Below are 23,000 nucleotides of genomic sequence, written 5' to 3'. Positions count from 1 at the left end.
CAAGGGAGAACACTGGAAATTGATTCACAAAGCAGATATGTATGTTTTGTTAGACAAAAAAATGCTGTTTAATTTCAGTTGGAATATTTAGACAAAAACCTTTACTAAAAAATCTACCTTTTGAACCCTGCTACCCAAAACAATCTACTCAAATAGATTTGATAAGGGATTTGAATGATTCTGATTCAAAATCTGATCTGATTCTTGATTCAAATTTAATAATGCTACTGATTCCCAGTTTTCAGCTGACAAACAACCAAGCAAAGACCTGAGCATGGTATACTGGAAGATGACATCTGCGGCAATCTTCATGGACACAAGGTTATGGGTTAAACAAAACTGTAGGAATATGACAACTAAAAACTAGCCCCTTCTTCTATGTTCAGCGATTTGAAACACCCCCTTTTACAAACAAAAAGTCTGTCAGTGCTGCAGGGAAACTGATGAGGCAGTGCACTCTGACAGAAAGTTGTCAAACACTTTTCTGTTACAATATAGGCTGTCAGACAAGATGGGCTGAGCCTGAAGACGACTGCAGCAGCAGGAGACAGAGACAGATGTGAGTGCAGCACAGGATGCATGACAGCCTCGGTACTGTGTAGTTGCGTGTGCGGGACAGTGTGTGTGGGTGCTTGGGGAATAGAAAGATAAAGTACATACATTTGTATTTATACAGCATGTACAGTGTGTCAGTTAATGCATGTATCTCCCACCGGACATAAACGCAAGTGTGTGCCCCATGTGTTTAAGACTGCATGTCTGTTATGTTTGCTTAAGCGTGTTTGTGAATTTATGTACCCTTTCATCCCCAGGACTACAGAAATCAAGAATTGAGCTTAAGTGCTGCATTTCAGCACATACTGTCAGCATACTATATGATGCTGCGGCACACACAACATAGTAAACCTCTGGGGAAATAATTAAAATGAAACAACGAAAGATACAAACTTCTGATGTGACACTAAATACTTCTAATACGCTCGCTATTGTGCATACAGTAGCTCACACTGCATCATAATACAAGTGTTACTCTGTCTGCCTTCATTCATGCAACAAGCAGTAGTGCTAGATCCGCATCTGTATTGTGTCAGCGTGTTGCTGGTGGCCCAGCTTTATGTCACACCACAAGCTATTTTTCCATATCTTATTAATCAATTTATCTTGAGTGCTTCATTTATGGTGTACAAAAAGGCAAACGAAACACACACCACAAATCACACATTTTTTAATACCACCCCCTCAGCTTACTTTATATAAAGCCTGCAACTGCACAACCTTTAAAGTGACGTAAGTGGCAACATGATATGGTGGATCCATTTCAAAACTTCATCTTCCAACGCATTTTTAAAGACCTTCATTTTATGCTTGTTGTCACAGATCTGAGTTATTTGATGGCCAATTGGACATAAGAAAACTTTGCGCAGTTTTGTCACACTGTCCTCCATACGTCTCATTCTCATGTCTCCACTAACTGTCATTTGTGAGCACTTTGTAAGAGCCACGTCACCCTTGCATTTCTTCATGCTCACCTTTCACTTTGTACTGCAATAACCGGGGAATGGAATGAAAACTATCTTTAAAAAAAACATCTACTCATCACTCATAGTCAGCAGCCGAATGTGATAATGATGAAATTCCGTCAACATTCTCCAGCTCACTCAGTTACATTTTCACTGACGCTACAACAGATAAACACAGGAGAGAAAGTGCATCAGCAGTAAAAGATGAAGAAAGAACACCGGCACAAGTCCCATTAAAAAAGATAGGCATGAGGAAAGTGATATAAAAGTAATCAGGGTGTGATTTGAGATGGATACAGAGGCATGACACTCTTGTTAGCGCAAAACACTGAACATCCTGCCATTTAACCCTTAACCCTGTGAATGATTTTCACCAGTTAGTCATGAAAAAAAACAGGCAGCATGGTGCATAATCAGTCAGTGCTTCATTTTAGCTGGATAAATGAGAAGGACCACGCTTGGGACAAGACTCTCTGGGTCAGTCTGCAAACCTGAGTCATAGCCCTTTGTCGTTTAGTCCACCAAGGCCTCACCCGAGCCAAAAAGAGAAAAAAAAATCATAGCTGTAATTACACATCACCATACAGACATAAAGACATATTTTCAAATGAGAAATTTTACAATACTCTATGACAGCCAGCAGACCTGCCCTGGAGCCAGGCGGTAGGTTTTTACATAACACTGTCCCTTTACCATCATTTGCCAAAAGGGAATGACCTTGAGAGGCAGGCAGAGCCCCAGCCAAGAGAGGCAATACCAGATATGAACAATGCGGTTCAAGACTTCGATTCAGACAAATCAGGTAGGTTTCGGTGCAATCCTGCTGCCCCTCTTGTGTAGAAATGTGTGTGTGTCTGTGCAGGAGAGGTAGGCTACAATAAGCATAGAGGGGCTGGTGGATGAGATGTGGTCATGCCTGCATTGATCTAAAAAAAAAAGTAGCTTCATGGTGAGGATGATGTGGGTTAAGGAGACACACCACACCCCCACCTTCCTCCTGCACAGGCTCCCGTGCGCGCGCACACACACACACACACACACACACACACACACCCTTGCAGCACCAGTGCCAAACTACACCAGGATATGTCACACCACACCATGGAAAGCCTGATATGTGTGTGTGTGTGTGTGTGTGTGTGTGTGTGTGTGTGTGTGTGTGTGTGTGCATGTGTAGGCAGTCAGAATAAATCCAAGCAAGACTAATACTGACAAGTCGCGGATTTGCGTGCAAAACGTAGCTACAATTGGCATCGATAAAACAGCAGTAGAGCCTATACTGATAAATTATAGACTACGTGTGGTTATTGTAATTTTGGCCCCATTAATATGGACCTAATCCGCCAATAAATCCATAAATGGGTCTTGTGAAATCAAAAGGATGACGCACCGGGTTGCATCATGTAGGTCAATGTGCAAAAATCTAATTTTCTCCATGCACAAAACGAATCCTTCAACATATTACACAGAGCAACCATCATACCTTGCGAGAGTCAACGGGAGAAGTCCGGTCTGAGGTCTGGACTGGTCAAAAAAAAAAACAACCTGCGAGGACCGAAAAAAGAGCGAGTCAAACGTCTGAAGCTGCTCTTCTGTCGAGCCACAAGTGCCTTTAGATTTCTGTAGAGCGTTTTGTTTTATTCTGTGGTTTTAATAATGTGTTTCGCGGGAGTAAAGTCAGCCTCGATGGAAAGTGAGCGGTGCGGGTCCGTAGGATGCTGAACACACACTGCTGCTGATGTTACTGAGAGGAGGAGACAGATACTGAGAGAGAGAGAGAGAGAGAGAGAGAGCGAGCTCCCAGTGTGTGGCTGGGTATTATAACAGGATGCTGCTGCAAAGAATAAAGAAAAATAAAGGCAGCTAGATTAGGGAGCTACATTTGTTAGATGTTAAAGTTATGTTATTTCTCAGCGCTTGAGGCATGACAGACTAATAATTTTTCTAATCTGGCAAAGATGAGATGCAAAATCTGCTGTGAACTAGCAAGCTAAACCAGTAACGTAAAGAAAACCACCTGCTTCGTTCAGCGGCCGCAGCAGCTTCGCGCTGAGCTTTTCGCGCCACATACAGGATGACGACGGTAACATTAGCTAGTAGCCCGGCTAGGTAACTTACGCTAAAATAACTAACTCAGAAGGTGAGTAACTTAACTTGGGAGTAACTAATAATAGCTGGACAGAGAGGAAAAATATATTTATAGATTAAAATTTCAGCAAATGTCAAAGTCAGCTGTGGAAATGAAAATATAACTTAATGGATTTAAAGGGTTTGCTTACTTTTTTCACTAGTAATGTTACAATACAGTTGACTAATGTTAAGCTAGCCGACTTTGCTAACGCTAAGTTACTGTTTGTAATGTTAAGGTTCAACTTCATTATGATACAAAGTCATAAAATTTAACCTAATTTACTGTCAATAGCGAGGTAACGTTAATGTTACTGGTTTGAGTTATGAAAACTGGGTAGTTCAAAACACTAAATTCAAGTGTTTCTGAAAAAGCAGGTAATGTGTGTAGTTAGTTAAGTTAACGTTACTCCTGCTCTAGCCAGCTCACAGGCCTAAGCTACCTGTAATGTCAAGTACCAACAAAGCCATCAGCAGCTAGCTAGCTAACTTTGGAAAATATGTCTTCCTTAGCTGATACCTCCTTAGCTGAAGGATGGTCATCTTAGGGTGACCAGACGTCCCCGTTGTCCTGGGATAGTCCCTGGTTTTGGTGGACGTTGCCCTTATGAAAATGTCCACGTTTTTAACTGTGTGTTAATCATACACTGTATAAGGTGTTAACAGACTTGAAATCAGATTTTACGTGGCCAGAAAGACTGGACAGCAGAGCATACAGGTGTGCCAAAAAGTGATTGTTCGCCAAAAATGTATTGCCGTCCGTGGGAGCGCATGCAGCATGTTAAAGCTGTATTGCCCAGTATCTTTACGTCTACAGCTGCTGTTATCTGGGTAAAACATAACAAGACACAATGTGCTAATAAACATCACTTTATGTCCGTGGTAACAGCAAAGGTATGTCTTTGTGATACTTTAACGTTTCTTTTAACGGAATAATCATAATTGTGGCCAAATAATTGTTTTTTTGCAATTTATAGCATAACCAGGCATGACATTTACGTGATAATAGGCAATAATAGAAGCCTGTTGTTGCCGATGGATTATGTGTTTGGTAGGCCATATGTCTAAAATCCTTGTTTATATTTAGAAAACGGAATGTAGCATAATTAAAAGGATTTACTGCTGAGTTATATATAAAATAAAGACTTTGCAATTATCTTTATGACTCTACATTATTTAACTTGATGTGTACCTACCAATCCAGTCCTTTATACCTGTTAAAATACCTTTAAATGGCCAATACAGCCCATAACATGCAGTATTTCACTTGACAGAAAGTGATTACAGCAACTGCTTATTGACTGAAAGGTAGATTCTGCCTCAAAATGACTTGATTTCATTCAGAAGTTATATTTGACAGATTACAACTCAACTAGTACCTTTTACCTCTTAAAATACATTTAACTGGCCAAAACAACACATAAAATGCAGTATACTTGCCAGAAAGTGATTGCAGCCTCTACTTATTGACTGACAGGTAGTTTCTGCCTCAAAATGACTTGATTTCATTCAGAAGAATTATATTTGATAGATTATTAAACTGAAATACTCCCCGTTTTTTATATCATATATAATAACATTATATTTTTTGACGACATACTGACCACCAAACCAAAAATATCCCAGGTTTTCATTTGAGAAATCTGGTCACCTTAGTCATCATATTAGTACACACAATAAAGTTAGGTGAAACAAATCAGTCCACGCAGCATCGACATTTAAAATAACAAAGGATAACTTGTGTGGTTGTAGAAATATAATTATTTATTTTGGTAATTTAAAGTCTAGTCTGCTACTAAGCATAGATACAGCTGGAACATCTTACTTTTATGTTGTACTTTTAAATTTCATACTGTAAATAAAAAATACAATATTTGAAAATTTAAAAACCTGCCAGGTAACAGACACATCACTTGTTTGATGACTAAAATTCTTCCTTTTAACTTTTACTTACTTAGTGTGAGAGGTTGAGACATTTTCACAGAAGATATTGAGACTGTCACAGTAGAAAAAAGAACAGGTGTAATTACAGAATGAATTAATAAGTGATTTCCATTCAGCTGCTTTGGTTTCAGGGATCGTGCATGCTGGCTCACTGTCACACTGTCATGGCTTACTGGGACACTTGAATACATCAGTGACATTGTTAATGTTATTAGTAACACCTGTTCTTCTTCTCTTCTATGCCAGATCAGAATGTCTGCTGTGAAAATGGCCTATTGTATTCATTGTAACAACGCTAGCATTGTCAGAGAGTGATGCACAGCGGTTCCTGATCTGGATGTTAAAATAGGGAAGCAGCAGAGCAGCGACAGTGTTATAGAGCCATTTCTGTATTCTGTACAATGAATCAGCATCATGCTGTGTAACAATCTGTTCTGCTATAGGAAATTCACTCACTGAATATGATGTTGTTGTCTCCTATATTTTCTTTAAAGGTTTGCTGTGGGATTACTCCCTTGTGTTTTGAACTGCAGGTTTGGTATAAGGTGAGGCACTGTAGCTTTTTATACCACAGCACATGGGCTATTACGGTAATAAAGATGGAAATATGGATTATAGTACAGGCTGAGGTTGACTAGAGAAGAGGTTTTCATAGTGGGAGGCACGCTTCCCCAGGGAGCTGCAAACAGTTTCAGAGGAAGAACATTATATTAGTTATTACAATAGTTACCGAAAGGTCATATAGAATAGCCCAAATTTTTTTGAATTGGTCAAAGAAATTGTTCAAAGATACAGTAGTTTTGGGTAGTTTACTGTCTTTCCCACTTGCTCAGAGTCAGAAATAATACATGCCTTGGGACAGATCTAAAGTTAGTCTAAAGTTACTTCAAACAGCAATATTAGGCTATCTTGGCTCAATTGTTGAGTGTCTGTGGGACCAAATAATACAATCACGATCCCATAGGTATCTAGGAATTGAGTTTTGACATTTAAGCAAAGGGGCGTTGCCTTTTTCTAAGTTTTGAAAGCTCTGAAAACTGGACTAGACCATCATCTACCAACCTGTTTTGAATCACTAGATTGAGTCTGTATTGCAGTCTGAAAAGTCTTTCTTTAACGTAGAATAGTTTTTGTTTCTAGAATTGTTATCTACCAAAAGTTCTTTCATTCTTGACATGATTGCATTTTTTTGATAGAGTAACACTTATTGATCTGAGCAGTGTGGCTTTCAGATGCAGTTTTCACACTCAAGCTGTTTCTATTTTAGGTTTAGCAGATAGGAGAAAATGGATAAAATCACACTAGAAGATATGAGTGCACAAACTGAGAGGGAGCTAACTTCACCACTCTCCCCCAAACGACCAAGGACAGATTGTAAAGTGACCGACAACAACAGTGGCAAAAGGTTTGACTTTCCAGAGCTTTTGACATTTCAGAAAACCACTGACTCCCTGTCACCAACAAGTATGTTGCAGAAGAATGTGAGCCTGGTATGCATAGCAGAACGTGGGGATACTGAAGAAGCTCACAGTCAGTTTCTATTTCTGGTGACAGATGAGCATCCTCCAATTACTGAAACTGACAAGCTCAGCTCATACCCAGTAGATGATGCAGGTGGTGCAGAAGACGCCAGCACTGACACGTCCAGTCATCCTGATTGTAAATGGTCGGAAAAATCACTTGAAGACGAGCCCCCCGGTGGTTGCAATCGTCCCGCTGGAAATGACGAAGATGGGAGACAGGTGCAAAATAGTGTCAGTCAAATCCAAGCATTCACCCTTAGTTCAAGTGATGACGAGGTTAGATGTCGGTCTGATGGCACTTATGAAGATACGCTACATGACACAGGTTTCTGTGATACATGGAGCCAGTCTGCTGAAGTTGAAGAGAGTAATCAGACGAGGCACGAGTATGGATTTAGTGAAAATATCCTTTTTAGCAACAAAAAGGAAGACTGTCCAATATTTTCCAGTGATTATGCAGACTCTAAAACATTCTACTCAAGCCCCAAAGAAGACCCCTCTGGGAACTTGGCAGAAGGTGTGAAAAATGAGGGGGAAATATTAGAATTGCAGATTTCTGAAAATGAAAATGTTGCCGTCTGTGATAGGGAAACAAAAGGCCCAATTAATGAGAATGGCATGAGCAAAAACTCCATCCCTTCTGCTGCTGGATGTGCTGAGGGATCAATTGTTTCTTATGATATGGCATTAGCCAGAAATGTTGAAATTGAGAACATGAGTCTTGAAGCTGAAAACAAGATGATAGCCAATGCTCGGAGTGAAACGGCTGATCACACAACAGAGACTCCACTGCCTGCAAGAATCAGTCAAGAGCCTGCTGAAGGAGATAATGATGCAGACCCATTCAGTGTAATTGACCCTGCAATCTGGAGTGAAACTGAGAGGGAGGCTGAAGTGAAACGCTGTTACGCAGAGAGCACTGCAGGTGTAGGATTATCTCCATCAGTAAAAGTCTACAAGATGGAAATGCATTTTCCACTCTGTTCTAATGTCAGGCCATCACAGGAGGTTTCAGCTCCCGACCGAACTGGGCAGTTTAATCACCAAAGCAGAACACAGCAGTGCAAGGATGATAAAGAGGACTTACTGGTAGGTCAGCCATACACAGAACCACGGGCCTGTTCCATCACCACCAATGGAACACACAACAAAACTGGCAATGCAAGCAGCTGTCATTGGAAATCCAGTCCCAGCAGCAGTCCATGCAGAGCCGCAGAGCCGCCTCCTGCTGGGGATGGAAGACAAGAAAGCCACGATACTGTGGGACATCAGTCGAATGAGCGTGATCAGCCTGGCTGTTTCCCTGTCAGTCTTGACCACCTGAAGACACAGAAGGTTGAATATTTACAAACTGAAGCTGCCAGACTGGACGAGTCAACTGAGATAAAAGGAAAAGAAATGACAAGTTTTGAAGAAATAAGAACTGAAGAACATGGGAATTCAGAAAACCCAATGAAACAAAATGAAAAACACAAACAAGACAAAACTAAAGTATCAACTGGTGATTGTATCACTGACTGGACTGATGACAAACTAAGTAAATGTGGCAACGAATCAATACATATTGATGAGGAACTGAGAAATTACCTTGAATGCTTGTCTGATCACCCATACAATGCTGTAATTCTAGCAATTAAAGAGACAACGGTTGAAAAGGAAAGAAAAGAAGAGGCAAGTGTTGGAGAGGAAACTGCTGTGCATGAGAACTCCGAGATATTAGTGAAATCAGAGGATGCTCATCAGCAACAAAGTCTACAGGAAGGTGACATGGCTAATGCATCACCCGATGAATGTTCCAGTGAATGGATACAGGGAGACTTGACTAGAAGTGGCAACAAATTAACCCGAGTTAGTCAACATGAACAAAGAAACAAGATTAGTTGTTTTGCTGAGTACCAACACAGAGGTGAGACATTCATGGTTGAAAATAAAGATGACCTTTTGGCTTTCACTTTTCCTCCAACTAGTGATGCAGTTGTGCCAGGTCCATATGAATTCATCCATTCACATAATGCTGACAGGAACCCCACGGCGCTTAACTGTAGTGACAGATTTACCTCAGTGCCATTTGCCTTTACTTTCTACGACCGTGTGCCGGGGGCTTTTGACACCTTCGAAAAGATGCAGCTCTCACTAGATAATGAAGATGATGATGATGCAGGCCTGAGCAACAGTCCACCCAGGCAGCTGTTGAAAACTCCCCAGCAACAACTTTACAACTCCCTGCCTGAGGCAGAGAGCAATGAGCACAAGGAGGTACCAGAGGAGGAGGTGGAGGAAGAAGTGGAAAGATCTGAGTGTCACACTGAGAACATGGGAAATGGATTTTTAAGCAGCGATCAGAGTTGTAATGAACTCCCAAACTTTATCTCAGCAGCAGACATTATTGCTCTCGGATGGCCAGAGCAACCTCCTAACTGTGAATCAGCCTGTAATTCTTCCAAGTGCTCCCAGGATGACTTAAACCCACAGTCAATATGCCCAACTGTTTCCCCTATGAGCGACAGTCCAGCCTCTGATGTGAACGACAGCCCTAAGTTTGAAATGAAAAAACATTTTGACATGGTCTTGAAAGAGCTGAAATTGTATTTTGATATCAGCATAAGTGATATTGCAAGCGACAGTAGAGCGTCATCCCCTGAGCAGTGTACAACTGAAGAGCTGGAGAGCGACATTTCAAAATACAAAGAACACATCAGCAGCCCAGATTTAGGACGCCACAGAGACACAGCATCTGGTAACTGCAAACAGCACTCAGTTTTTACTGCACAGTATACAATTAATACATTCAAACACTTGATATTATTGGTAAAAGACTGACATATTATTTTATTATGCACATTGTGTACACTGCCGAAGTACACTGCAAAAACCTTTCTGTACATTATGAAGATCATATGAAAGCCATAATACCCATAAGGACATTCTTTTCTTGGTGCTCTACATGTACATTTTCTTGGTGTACTTGTCACTGTGCAACTGGTACAGAAACTGAAAGGTTCTGTGAGCATCCTAAAAAGAATAGTTTGACATTTTGGGAAATACACTTATTTGCTTTCTTGCCAAGAGTCTCTTCTGGTTGCATGGCAACCTCACGATCACAACAAGACTACAGGAAGTGTACTGAACTGTCACCGGCCAAGAATTATTCCAGCAAATAGCTCCCCATGTAACCACAATTATTAGTTTGTACACTTGTTTGAATTAAACAAGATACAATGTGTCCATTAGTCAGCTTACGAGCTGTTTGTAGGCCGGTAGTTTTCACTTTAAACCAGGGCTGATTGTCAAATCATGTGTGTTTTTGTGCGCGGCGATTGCGAGCTGGGGGGGGTACACATGGTAGCCGCTTTAATCTTGAGAAGCTGCAGAGCTGCAGTCTCTATTCATTCAACTTACACTGTAAATTATGTGAAAGTCCAGCAATGTGCGGACAACTCGGCACAACACCAGTGAAGCTGGGCCTCCACTCATCCCTAAGGCAAATGTTCTTCTTTTGTTACTACACACATACACGCTACGCCTACACTTGCGCACTGAGGACCCAGGGTTAGGGTTACAATTTTGGATTTATTCACGCACTTTAAAAACATTTATTGAAAGTTTTTTTTTTCTTTTTACATTTTTATTTACAGCATTAAACGTTGAAATGTATATTATAATAGGCTGTTTATTAACTTATTGGGAGAAAACTGGTAGTTCCATGTAAAATCAGACGTTGAGCACCCTCATATCGCCAAAATGGCATGATCCTTTGTTTTGCTGCAAAGCTTCGACTGTGAAATTGACAGTCGCATCAGGTTCCGCCCATCGAAGCATCAAATCTTCAACTATTTGGGGTCATCCCTACATTAAACGAACCCAGACAAACTCATTCCCCCAATATGCGTATTTACCAAAATGCCAAACTATTCTTTTAACCATCTGAGCTATGTAACTGTATCTACACCATGCAGCTAAGAATCCAGTCAATATATAAAGTGAAAAGTCAAGCGCTCATGTTTAGATTTAATATACAACGCTGTGTAAAAGCATTGATCAGCTAAAGTTAGATAATCGAATCAAGGACAAACACTTGACTTAGCCTTGTATAATATGGAAAATTTCACATAAAAAATGACCATGAAGCTTAACAACTGGCTGTCACTTTTATAATCATCCTTATTGATGCCTTGATTATGTTCAAACAATGATGCCAGAAAAAATAACCGCAGTGTGTTGCATGCCTATTACTTAGATGATGCTGATGGAGTCTGCAGCCCGGATATGTGTGGAGGCGATCCAGTGGTTTCTTGTACATCTGGCCATGGTGACGGCGAGCAGGAGGTGCCCCATGGCAGCCACCTGTGCCATGAAGCATCCATGACCACTGCAGAGAAACACAGAGGTTCATAGTATTCTTTTTAAAACAACAACAACAAAAAGCTTAATTATATCTTGAGGAACAATAGAAGCAAATACCAAGAAAGTGCCCCACTGATCATGGTTGATAACAAGGGTGAAACTAAATTACAATTAAAATAATGGTTTGCTCAAACGGAAGACTTCTTCAGAAGCAACAATTAAAATGATAAGTCTAAAATAAATGACATGGAAATAGTTTAAACAAAGCTAAATGTTCCTTTAATACCATTGTTTTTAGTGTTGCGTGGTTAACGCTGTTTTTCCAGAGTGTTGGGTGATAGACTTCAAAAAGTCAACTAGGTTAATTCAGTGAGGAAATACAATTACTTGTATTGATTTGTCTTTTCAAATTGACAGAGCTCCCTCTCAGGAATGTTCAAATATTCATTCCCCTTTCCCAATAAGCTGCAGCAAAGCGATAACTCCATGGCATGAATGCAAAAACATTGTTTAAGGGTAAACAGAGCAACAAATAAGACAGATTTAGCACCCCTGGTTGTCTCTGACTGTTAATATGATCCTTTCAGAGCCCTGGGAAATGGAGCAGAAAAGGAAAACGTGGTCTCCGTCCTTCATATGTGGACCTTTCTTGGAACAACTGAGCCAGAGTGAGTGTCATATTGTAATGGCAGATAAAAGACCGAAAAGCCCCTGAGCAATTCAAGATTAAAAAAGAAAGGACAAAATCATTTGAAAGGTTTTTAATGCCTCTACATATTGTCATTACTGGTGCACATTGGTCTAGTAACGTCTAGTAACGTTTTTATGTAGACTAATTGTAAATCATTTTTTACCATCAACTGAAAATGATTTCGAAAAAACAGTACAGAAAAAGACAAACAGTATTAGCATAGAATTACAAGGTATTACAATTAAGTGTGATACCTTGTCCTGCTGCACCCAGTCTCACCCTTTCTTGCCTTCTCCTCATTTTGCTGGTCTCCTCTGCATTATGAAGTGTGTCTGCTGGGAAATAAATGGGCTGGCCTCTGACTGTTGAAAAAGAGAGTCAGTCTAACAACCTGACTACCTGGAGATGCAATGTGGTCACCTTGTCAGTTTGAGGGAAACAGTCTAGCATGCTCTCCGCACATTGACAGAATTATGTTAATCTTTTTGGGGGGTGGCATTTTTGCCTTTATTCGATAGCACCAGCAATGGAGATAGACAGGAAAGGAAGGAGAGGGGATGACATGCGGAAAAGGAATCAAACCTGGGCGCCTGCGGTAAGGACTCAGCCTTAATGATCAGGTGAGCTAGTGGGCGATCTTGTCAGCGTTGGTAACAAAGACTGTATGTCCATTTTTGTGTTCACCGTGGGATCTTTGTAACCATTAACAGAAAACAAAAGCCAGAATGTTCTGTAGCTCTTTGCACTATGTAGACTATGTAGGCTTCCGGGCTGCCAGGCATGCAGGGCTGTTGCTTACTGTGTTATATTTTTGGGTTGTTGTGTTTCGGTGTGCAGGACCGCCAGAGCATCCCAGGAGACTAGAGCCTCTGAGAACATGCTCACGGCCACTCCGGGTTGGACTTTCAAAGAGAGCCAAGACCAAACACCTACACCGTCCCCACCCCTACAAATGACCATCGGAAATGCAATCAAGGTGAAGTGCAGGAGTGTTAATCAAGCTCCACCATGTTCAACAACTGAAATGTTATTTTTCTGATTTACAATGTATTGTTCATGGGTTTTTTTAGCTTCTTCCCTTTCTTGGTTTTTGTGAAGGGTTCTGGTTCCTGTACATTTTGACACCCATTTATCTAGCGAAGGCCGAATCCACAAAATGTCCTGTTACATTTTCACATTTACATGCATCCTCTCACTGGAGGTTCCCATTTAATCCCAGTCTGCAGCTGTTTGCCCACTGAGTGGCTCAGTTGCAGCAGCTGGGGAGTTAGTGACTTGCCTAAGGACACCCTGACAGCATTAGTTGATAAAATAAAACCTGTTTCATGTCCACATTTGCCCTGCTGGAAAAATATTGTGGTTTTAAAAAATGTTTCCCTAATATTTATTTATTTATTTATTCATTTGCTTCTTTACAAAAAAATGTATACATTCTCGTTGGTCTTGGTTGGTTTGTTACATATAATTGGTCCTTGTGTTTCACTGTAGGTGTATTGATGCAGTGTGCTGCCCGTTCCTGTTATGTGTGGGCGTATTCAGTCAGGGTAAATGAGCTCAGTATGTTCTGTTTTTACCATTAAATGGCTTCACATGTACTGAATGCAACATATCCTGGAGCAGTTCTGTGGGAGGTTAGCTGGGGTTGAATTTAAAAATGGCCAGTTTTCCAGTGAATTAAATAATATAACTGTATGTAAAATGTGTTTTTCATGTATAAACAATACATGACTCTACCTTTGGATAAAACATAGATCTCATTGTTGGGACAAACAAGAAGAAGCATTTACTCACTTTCCTGATGTTCCATCACTCAAAAAGCAGTGATACTCAACATATGTCTTTGTTTGTCAGCTGTGGGCTGATTTTTCCTCAGCACAAGTATCATTTGTTTTATTAAATATGTAACTCATAATTACATTCGCTCTTTTTTCACCAGCTCGGTCAGCTAAATGTACTCTTTGTTATCATAACAGATGAACACATTTTTTTTAGTAACACCCTGCCACTACTGGACCACAGCATAATTAATAATACTGAGCTGATTATAAATTCATTCCTCCATATTTTTAAACTCCCCGATAAGACTGGTGGCTGTATTAGAGTGTTTGCTGAAAAGCTGCTGGTGTCATAGAAATGCAGTTTACCTCATTAAATGCTTAACAGGTTTCCAGATACAACTGGGGAGTCAGATACTGAATTGATTTTAACACAGACTCAGCGCTTGCTGAAGCTCTACTGGCTGTAGGCTGTGGAAGTGACACCTCAGCTCAAGTTATAACGATGGTATCAGGGGGGCTATTTGGGGTTGTTTACCTGCCACCCACAGCTCCCTAAATGTGAAGTGAATAGGTTTGTTTTTAATCATACGTTAGGCTGTTTTTGCTAGAACATGGGAGTGCATGTTGGAGACAGATACAGTGGGTAGAGACAAGGAAAACAATGACAACTTGACTTAACCTGCTTAAACTAATAGCATAGCTACATAGACAGTGCTTACTTTTCTTCACTGTGTAGTATTCAATGCAGCACTGTTTTAAACTGTTAAAACAAAATTAAAAAGAGAATTAAGGATAATTTGCCCCAGGCTTCAGTTGTGAGTACCCTGCCTGCTAAATCTGAGGTGTTAACTATTTTGTGACCTGAAACTTACTTTGGTTCATTCCCTTAAGTCCTCTTTGTAAAGGAGGAGAATGAAAAAGTAGAAATTACATGACACATCTTCTTAATAATGAATAATTGGGATTTTTCCTCTTAAATCTGGCTCCAATTGTGTTGAGTCCTCCCTGTGTATTTTATCAAAGCACTTTCATCAATACTGTTTTCACTGATTTGGGAGGGACATTTTTTCACGTCCTAATCACATCTCTGAATCTAAATGGTAGGATTGTTTTCAGTAAATGTAAGAGTTTTCTGTGGAGCATTTTGTTTCAACGAGCAAGGTGCCTCAGCTGGCAGACATGCAAGTGCAAATCAAAAAGAAACAACGCCACAGTATGGCTTTCCAAAAAATAATTGGATTCAGACGCTACACATTCAATCTGCCTTTTTAATCAGGCATAGTCTGTGAAGGCTGAGGGAGTAGAATTAGATTTTTTTTTAGATTAATAATGACTTTGTCAGTGCTAGTTGTGTCTGAGCCGTATTTGCCCAGTTTGTCGGCTGATTTGTTGCAGGTCTTAATCTTCACATGGATATAGATATTTTCTCCCCCTTCAGCTGAAAACTTATTCCACTCAGTCTGTGGTAATGATGGTAATTTTTTCTATTTCTATTATTCTAACAACTGAATGTTCCATTCATGTCTTTAATGAGATCAAATTTCCATCTACAGTTGCTTGAAGAGTATTTCATATTTCACTATTGTTATTTCTTATTGATTACATGCAGGGCGGTAATCTTCTGGTTTTTAGTTACACTTCACTTGAAGTGCAGTGGACTGTTACCTGTGCATTAGTCTTACATAATTGTCACATTTCAAAATTAAAGCATGATGAGGCATTACCACATGCGGGTGGAGAATTAATCCCAGACACTTTTACAGTTAATGAACCAGACAATTATTATCAGGAAGTCTGTTCTGTTCTAAAAATGTATTTGACCTACATACTAAAGGTACATTTGAAAGTAGACTTTTGTTCATTTGGAAACACACCAACTGCTGCAGCTACCAGATGTACAATGTGTCTATAATAGAGTTTTTCTTTTAATGAAATCACGTATATGGTTATTTTATAAAGTTTTGATTCTCTTTTTAATTCTCGCACAATCACTTTTTTAAATATTAACAATTTTACACTTTACCATCCAAAATCCACATCTGCTAAACAACGTGCTTGAGTCTTTAAAGATTTTATTATTATGCATATATAAAACTGTTATTTTCAATGAGTTGTCTTAATTGTGCAGTTAGGCTACTTGTTAAGATAATATTAGGCTTAATGATGGAGACGAATTATGATGTAAAAAGATGGCCCTGGACCGTATTATAGATATCTACTCACTGCTAATAATGGAAACAGATACATGGTCTAAAGGTAATCATTGATGCATAATTGAAAGACCCCAACTTTCAAAAAAACAATGTAAAATATATCTTTCCCCAAAAATATTCAGCAGCAGAGGGTTCATTTCCTTTTCCCTTTCACATTAAATGTGATATTAGGTTCCCTTAAGAAACTTGTATCTGCTGCCTCTCTGTGTAACATGAAAGAGAGATTACAGCTTTAGAAACAGCGAGGCGACTTCAAAGGCCGAAATGAAACCAGAAGTTATCTTTATCTTACAAAATGACTCCTCCCTCCTCCTCACAAAAGCTTCACTGTGTAATTCACTTGTGACAAATTATGATCTCCCTGCATAACCCAGGGATCCAAGATGTCAAACAATACCAGAAATAAAACCTGGCATTGATTTACATCCTCTGTTTTTAATTTATTCCCCACCACCAAAATTAAAGGGATTAGGCATGCACACATTTGTTTATTTTCATTAGGTGAAATGAAAGACAGGCATTATCTCAGCGTGAGAGTCCAAGTAACATTATTATACTCACGGAGAACCTTGATCATGTGGAACACACACGTTTCCACCTCCCTTTATGCCCTTTGAATCATTTACATGGTTCTTGTGTGTACACTGAGGCCTATACTTAGAAAGCTTATTACTGGAAACTAGAGGATCATTAATGGGAGTCAGCCAATGTGCCTTCAATATTTCAACTGCTAGCAAGAGCAGTTATTATACTTCTCGGAAGATCTTCTTCTTCTTTGGCCCAAGCGTCTTGCAGATTGTGAATAAAGAGAACATGTGAGCAGTGCAAAGATTAACAAGCAAAACATATCTATTATGTAATAAAATAAAGGCTTCTTTCTCCTGTGCAACCAAACCACAACAGCATTGCTTTGCACTGTTATATCAAGTCTACACAGGGGTCTTAAGGTATCTTGTCTGAATGAAAGGGTTGTTTACATTGTTGACAGATGCATCAGCTACTGTACTGTGTTTCAGTACAGTAGCTGATGCATCTGTGCATTTTTTTTATCAAAGGAGAAGATGTGGTGTCAAACTGTCTGCAGCAGACTACTGCATCTTTCCAAGGCAAACAAGCAGGGCTTAATAGTTTGTCTTTCACACACATTCCAGCATTGTACACGCTCACACACACACTCACACAAACTAAGCCTGCATGTATTTGTTGCCTTTTTCAGATCAATAGCAATCACAGTAGCAGAATCAGATGATCGACTCGGAGACTAAAAATACACTGGAATATCCATCGCCTCTGCACACTATTGAGTTCACTGCTGGACACTTTTGATTCGACAAATGTCATTTACTGGATACTTTTATCACAAGTGCATGTTACACTTTTTTAAAATCTGATGTGATATCAGTGAAAAGCAGCTCTGGCAGAGAGCCTGACCAGGACAGAAATAGTGTTCAGTGAAAGTTTCATAAAGTTGATTTATCTCGCCCTCATGTAAATATCCTCAAAAGTGGACCATTTTTGAACACTTGAAACACATCTCGCTGCTTTTTGACTCAGGTCGGTCTGCACAGTAATCTCTACTTTGGTACAGAGCAGAATGAAGGGTAGCGGGCTGAGAGAAAGGACAATAAGAGGATTTCACAGTTGACTGTTATGACACAACTTTGCATTATTGTTTTGCCAGCTTTAATTAAATTGCCGTTGACTGGACAGACCTGTCTGAGCGCAACAAACAGCAGTGTCAGTTGAATACACGGGATACTCGCTGACTCATGACAGAGCCAAGATGAGCTGTAGAGTCGGCGGTGGGCGGGTGGGATGAGATGGCAACTGGCACAGCTGTCCTGAGGTTTTATTAAAGCTCACTGAATGGCCAACAGCACTGCTTTACAAATGCTCCAAACATGTGAATGCACACCATATGGTGCCTGAAGATTTAAGAGACTACTGTAACCTTTGAACTCGTAGTGAACTGTGGCATATTTTTGTTCAGTGTGCAGTAATCACTCCTGTATGTTTGCTCATTCAGTAGTACTCCCTTTATAGCTGTGTTTCCGGTGAAATAAAAAAAAAAGTTTTTACGCTCGCTTAAGGTGGTTTTTGCCTTTGTCGAAAAACAGTAATTGCGCTAAATGTGAGATGGAAACACTTGCTGAATAAGTTCTGACGTAGCGAACTTGTAACTCACATCTGATCAGCTGTTTCCGCTGTCCCATATTCCCATAACATGCAGAGACATAGCTGGTAGCAACTTGCCCGCTTGAAACACATTTCTGAGGACAACTCTATTTTTCTAAGATCAATAATAATAATAATAATAATGATAATAATAATAATAATCTTTATTTGTAGAGCACTTTTCAAAACCAAGTTACAAAGTGCTTTAACAAGTGTAAAGACAATAATACACAAAAGACAATAATACAAAAACAATACAAGCAAGAAAACATTGAAAAGACTAAAATACACGTTTAAGATAAATATAAAATCAGTAAAATATAATAAAATAAAAGGGATAAAATAAAGTCAAATAAGATTGGGAAAGGCTCTCCTATAAAAGTATGTTTTAAGAAGGGACTTAAAAGAGTTCACTGACTCAGCCGACCTGATATCCTCGGGCAGGCTGTTCCAGAGCCTCGGGGCCCTGACAGCAAACGCTCTGTCCCCTTTAGTTTTCAGTCGAGGAACAGACAACAGACCTCTGCCCGAGGATCTCAAGGTACGTGCTGGTGCATATGGGACTAAAAAGTCAGAAATATAACAAGGCGAGAAGCCGTGAAGAGCTTTAAAAGTGATCAATAAAATTTTAAAGTCAATTCTAAAACATACTGGGAGCCAGTGTAATGAAGCTAAAATAGGGGTGATGTGGTCATATTTCTTTGTTCTGGTTAAAAGCCTGGCAGCTGAGTTCTGGACAGTATGGAGTCATGAACAAGTGAAAAGGCTGTTGCAATAATCCAGGCGTGATGAGATGAAGGCGTGTAAAATGGTCTCAGTATCCTTAAAATTAACATAGATCGAATTTTTGCTATATTTTCAGGCCTAAGTTGATAAAAACATAATTGAACAAGCTTTGTCAAAATTTATATTACTATCAAACCAGACACCAAGGTTCTTTGCAACAGGCTTAATGTGATTTACTAGGGAACCAGCAGATGGCAGTATTTGATTTGCCATCTGCTGGGACCCGATGACCAGGATTTCTGTTTTGTCTGAGTTCAGCTGGAGGAAATTATTTGACATCCATTTTTTAACTTCACAACGGCAGTTGTTAAGTGAACTCAGCATTCCAGGGTCTGTGGATCTGACGGGCAAGTACATTTGTGTGTCATCAGCATAAATATGAAAAGAAATAGCATGTTTATGGATAATATGTCCAAGGGGAAGCAGACACAAGGAAAACAAAATGGGTCCTATGACCGACCCCTGAGGCACACCATATTTAACTGGACAGAACGAAGAGACATAGTTGTTTACAGACATGCAAAACTTCCTATTTGACAGGTAGGATGAAAACCATTCTAGAGCAGTACCAGAGATCCCCACCCAGATTAATGGCCATCAGTTCCATGCGACTGGTTTTGTGTAATGTCAGCTACTGACTTAACTTCGCTTGCCGTAGCCTTTTTTATTCACTCCAAACCAGCAGATGGAAACACACTTATTTCGCATTTCCTTTTTTTTTTCTTTTTTGCTACATTTCAAAAGTCGGCTTAAAATTCGAATGACAATTGAATGGAAACATGGCTAGTTTTGACGGTTCTATATAATGGGTAAACTGACACAAGTACACATGTACAGACAGAAAATATGGGGCACTATATAGTAAATTAGAACTTTGGACTCAAGATTAATGTTCTGTCTAATACATTAAGAAAAAATCTAAAACATTTTCCCCAAAACATACAGATGAGTGACAAAAGAGAAAAAAAAGTCTTGGTCACAATCTGTGTGAGAGAGCGATATCAGTTTTAAAGCATCAGGTTTAGACATGATGAATGTAAACAGATAAAAAAACAAATGCAAGTGGAGACATGTTATCATTTTGCAACATCAATCAGCAGCACACTCATGTTTTGAAAATGTAGTTAAAAAATAACCAAGCTTTGGCCATGGTGCATGCACTTTTTGTAGTGAAAAAACGAAAAAAAGGGCAACAGGAAATGCCAATGTTTGCTTTTAGCAGTACCATTACCCCAGTGTATCAAGTGTCATACATTGGGATTTTTGATTGGTTGTTTTATAAACATGGGTAATAACAACTGTCCCATTTTGGTCCTAAATTTTAGAAAATTTTGACTGTGTCTTTGTCTGCAGAAGCTCTTACAGTGAGACCATGTTTCTCTCAAAATGTCAGCTTTCTTCTGAAACAGACCAAAATCTCAAGGTGGAAAGGGGCAATTAGTGTTGGAGAGTGCTGTCAAACACATTGCTCCAGAATCCCCTATACTGGTGAATGTTAATGCTGTGTTCATATCATATGGCAGCGATACGAAAGATATCCATGTTTATGACGTTCATGTCATCGGATGACTACAGACGGATGTGAGCAGAGTTGGTCTTGTGAGAATTGAAAATATTGTGCATTGACAGTTACACACTACACTACAACACTACATCCATTAATTTTGGGTTTAATTGCCTTGAATGACTGATGTTGATGTTGGCTGATATAAGTTTGTTGGGTTTTCAGGCATGTATTATTAAGCGCCAAGTAAATCAGAGCTTTCAGAAAAATCTACATTTCCAAATTTATGACCTCCATGTTGAATTGAATGCTATATTAACAATAACTCAAATATGAGGTGAATGTGACATAAAGCCACTTAAGCATAGCCACACTTTTATACTCAAAAAAACGTTCAGTGAGCCCTTGTCAGTAGGGAAACATCTACATTGGTTTTGTTTGTTCACTAATTTATTCAGGTTTAATGTACTACCTGTCTGAATTTTGCTAATACACAGTTTTATTAAATAAATGTAACTGAGATAAGGTTGCCAACCTTATTATCCCTGAGGGGTAAATAAATGTGAAGCCAGCGGAAGCAAATGAATCATCATGAGTCATGACCACAGACTGTATAAAAGAAGTGGACATAGCCTCCGGGTCTGAAAAGTGAAGCCAATGCGAAATTGCCTTAAACCTTCATTCTTTCTAATGGCCAGCAGGGGGCAGGGCTGGGAGGATTACTTTAAAAATGTAATCTGGTCCAATTACAAATTACTTGTTAAAAAATGTAATCAGTAATGCTATCCAAGTACCACAAAATAAAAGTAATGTAACCTGATTACTTTTAGTTATTTTTGGATTACTTCAATGCCAAAAAGGCAAATGAAGACAAGACAGTATCAATGATGTGTTTTGCTCAGTGTAATTTTACAGAAACGTACAAAATCTCCCAGTCCCACGAAATCAAAATCCATGTTTAAATGTTTTTATATTAGATATGCTTTGTACTATGTCACCACTATGGCAGTATCTGGTAGTGATGTGCGGATAAATACTAATATTTCGATATTTCTGATACCAACGCTTCCTGCTTTAGGATCGATACTCATATAAAAGGATCGATATCTAAACACAGTCATTTGGAGTTAGTGTGTGTTTTATCATAAGTATCTTACTGTCACCAGGATGGTCTAATTTTACTCAGTTGATAGGAACTACTTCTCCTTCCACTACGGCTCTGTGACAGAGCTTCTTTGAAGTGAGCCGCTGTGTATGCAAAGACAGTGAAATACTTTGGCAACACCACAAACTTCGCTAAACATCTGAGATTAAGTCACAATAATATGATGATGCTATGAAGCAGCAGTTCTGAGCAGGATATGACTGTAGTTTGATATATTGTCATTATGCAGCTATTATTTGGAATTGGTAAGCCTACAGCCTACTCTTTATTTGCCTCATAAATACAGAAATGGGATGCTGTGTGGGGGGGTGACATTAAACTAGAAATAAAACATGTAAAAAGTATTGGTATCGGCAATAGCAGCCTGGGTATTACTTGGTATTGGATCGTATAGGAATAAAGTGGTATCAAACATCACTAGCATCTGGCCCATCAATGACAAAAATGTGTTTCACAGGTATTCTTGATATTTAAGAGTTTGTCATTTGGAAAAGCATTTTAAAATGTCGACTCATTCTGTACTTAATTTAGCGGCCGATGAAAAGATTTGTCAATGTCACGCTGCTGAAGCACAGTGTTTCTGGGACCGGGTCCCTCTGATTACTGTGAAAATAAATAAAAAAACAAGAAAAAAAACAACTTTTCCCGCTGATTTTGGTGAAACTGGATCATATTTGATGGAAGAAATATTTGAAATATGGATAAAACATATTCTAGTTTTCTCTCTGATGTCCCCCTGCTGCTCTGTCCATCAGGAAACTCTGTGAATCACAGAGTTAAGGCAGACAGCTTTATTTGTTGCTGAAGTTAGCTAACTAGCTGCTGTTATTAGCTCAGTTAGCTAAGCAACCACTGGTCAGATTAGCTCTGCCCGTAGTGGGAGCTCGGAGCACCAGGGGAGTGTTTGTTTTTACCCTAGACTGTATTAAAGTGTTTACATATTTACTTCAAGCAGTGAAGCTTTTCAGGACAGGTGCGGGAGGCCCAGCAGGGAATGATGGCGGAGCCTGATTGGGAACTGGAGCAGGGCGAGCAGCCTACGAAACCTCGCTCAGGAGCTTCCCAGTGAATATGGCATGAATAGCCTCAAAGAGATGATTTACACAGCGCCTCCTGATGGATAGCTTTACTTTTTGCTAAACCGCTAACTGTAGCGATGTAGCCTATCTGCCTGTATCTGTGGCTGGTTAGCTCGGTTGGTTATCCGTGCTGCTAGCGGTCCTGTAAGTT

At 39.5% G+C, this 23,000-nt stretch overlaps 2 protein-coding genes across 6 annotated transcripts in view; one reads left to right on the top strand and one right to left on the bottom strand.

Annotated features, from left to right (window-relative positions):
- vsnl1a (visinin-like 1a) overlaps positions 1-4,246 on the bottom strand; it is a 35,494-nt gene extending 31,248 nt beyond the window's left edge. Inside the window, exon 1 of one of the 2 annotated variants that reach the window (XM_046060298.1) lies at positions 4,168-4,246. The gene's annotated coding sequence lies outside the window, so the exon portion shown is untranslated. Of the gene's footprint in view, positions 1-3,003; positions 3,485-4,167 lie in introns of those variants that run through there. The other variant, XM_046060297.1, reaches the window with a different exon arrangement.
- Positions 3,334-14,723, top strand: LOC123977542. 4 transcript variants are annotated; one of them, XM_046060294.1, is made up of 7 exons: positions 3,334-3,660; positions 6,086-6,136; positions 6,859-9,851; positions 11,352-11,501; positions 12,046-12,126; positions 12,668-12,744; positions 12,987-14,723. In XM_046060294.1, the coding sequence occupies exons 3-7, from the start codon at positions 6,878-6,880 to the stop codon at positions 13,011-13,013; spliced, it is 3,309 nt and encodes a 1,102-aa protein (XP_045916250.1). In that variant the 5' UTR covers positions 3,334-3,660; positions 6,086-6,136; positions 6,859-6,877; the 3' UTR covers positions 13,014-14,723. The 4 variants fall into 4 exon arrangements, with proteins under 4 accessions (XP_045916250.1, XP_045916251.1, XP_045916252.1 ...); XM_046060295.1 differs by having other exon boundaries at positions 12,668-12,769; XM_046060296.1 differs by lacking the exon at positions 12,668-12,744 and having other exon boundaries at positions 3,337-3,660; positions 6,859-6,996; positions 7,146-9,851.
- The last annotated feature ends 8,277 nt before the right edge of the window (positions 14,724-23,000 follow it).

The sequence above is a fragment of the Micropterus dolomieu genome, linkage group LG10 (assembly GCF_021292245.1).
Source record: "Micropterus dolomieu isolate WLL.071019.BEF.003 ecotype Adirondacks linkage group LG10, ASM2129224v1, whole genome shotgun sequence".
Taxonomy (NCBI): domain Eukaryota; kingdom Metazoa; phylum Chordata; class Actinopteri; order Centrarchiformes; family Centrarchidae; genus Micropterus; species Micropterus dolomieu.
The sequence above is the reverse complement of the archived record's forward strand: the minus strand, read 5'-3'. Positions and strand labels throughout refer to the sequence as shown.

Bases quoted from the DNA above. Each gene is read 5' to 3' on its own strand.
- LOC123977542 (XM_046060293.1), top strand. From the start codon at position 6,878: ATGGATAAAATCACACTAGAAGATATGAGTGCACAAACTGAGAGGGAG. The intron at 9,852-11,351 runs GTAACTGCAAAC...CCTATTACTTAG, and splicing joins CCACAGAGACACAGCATCTG to ATGATGCTGATGGAGTCTGC. The intron at 12,127-12,986 runs GTGAGTGTCATA...TTCGGTGTGCAG, and splicing joins CTTGGAACAACTGAGCCAGA to GACCGCCAGAGCATCCCAGG.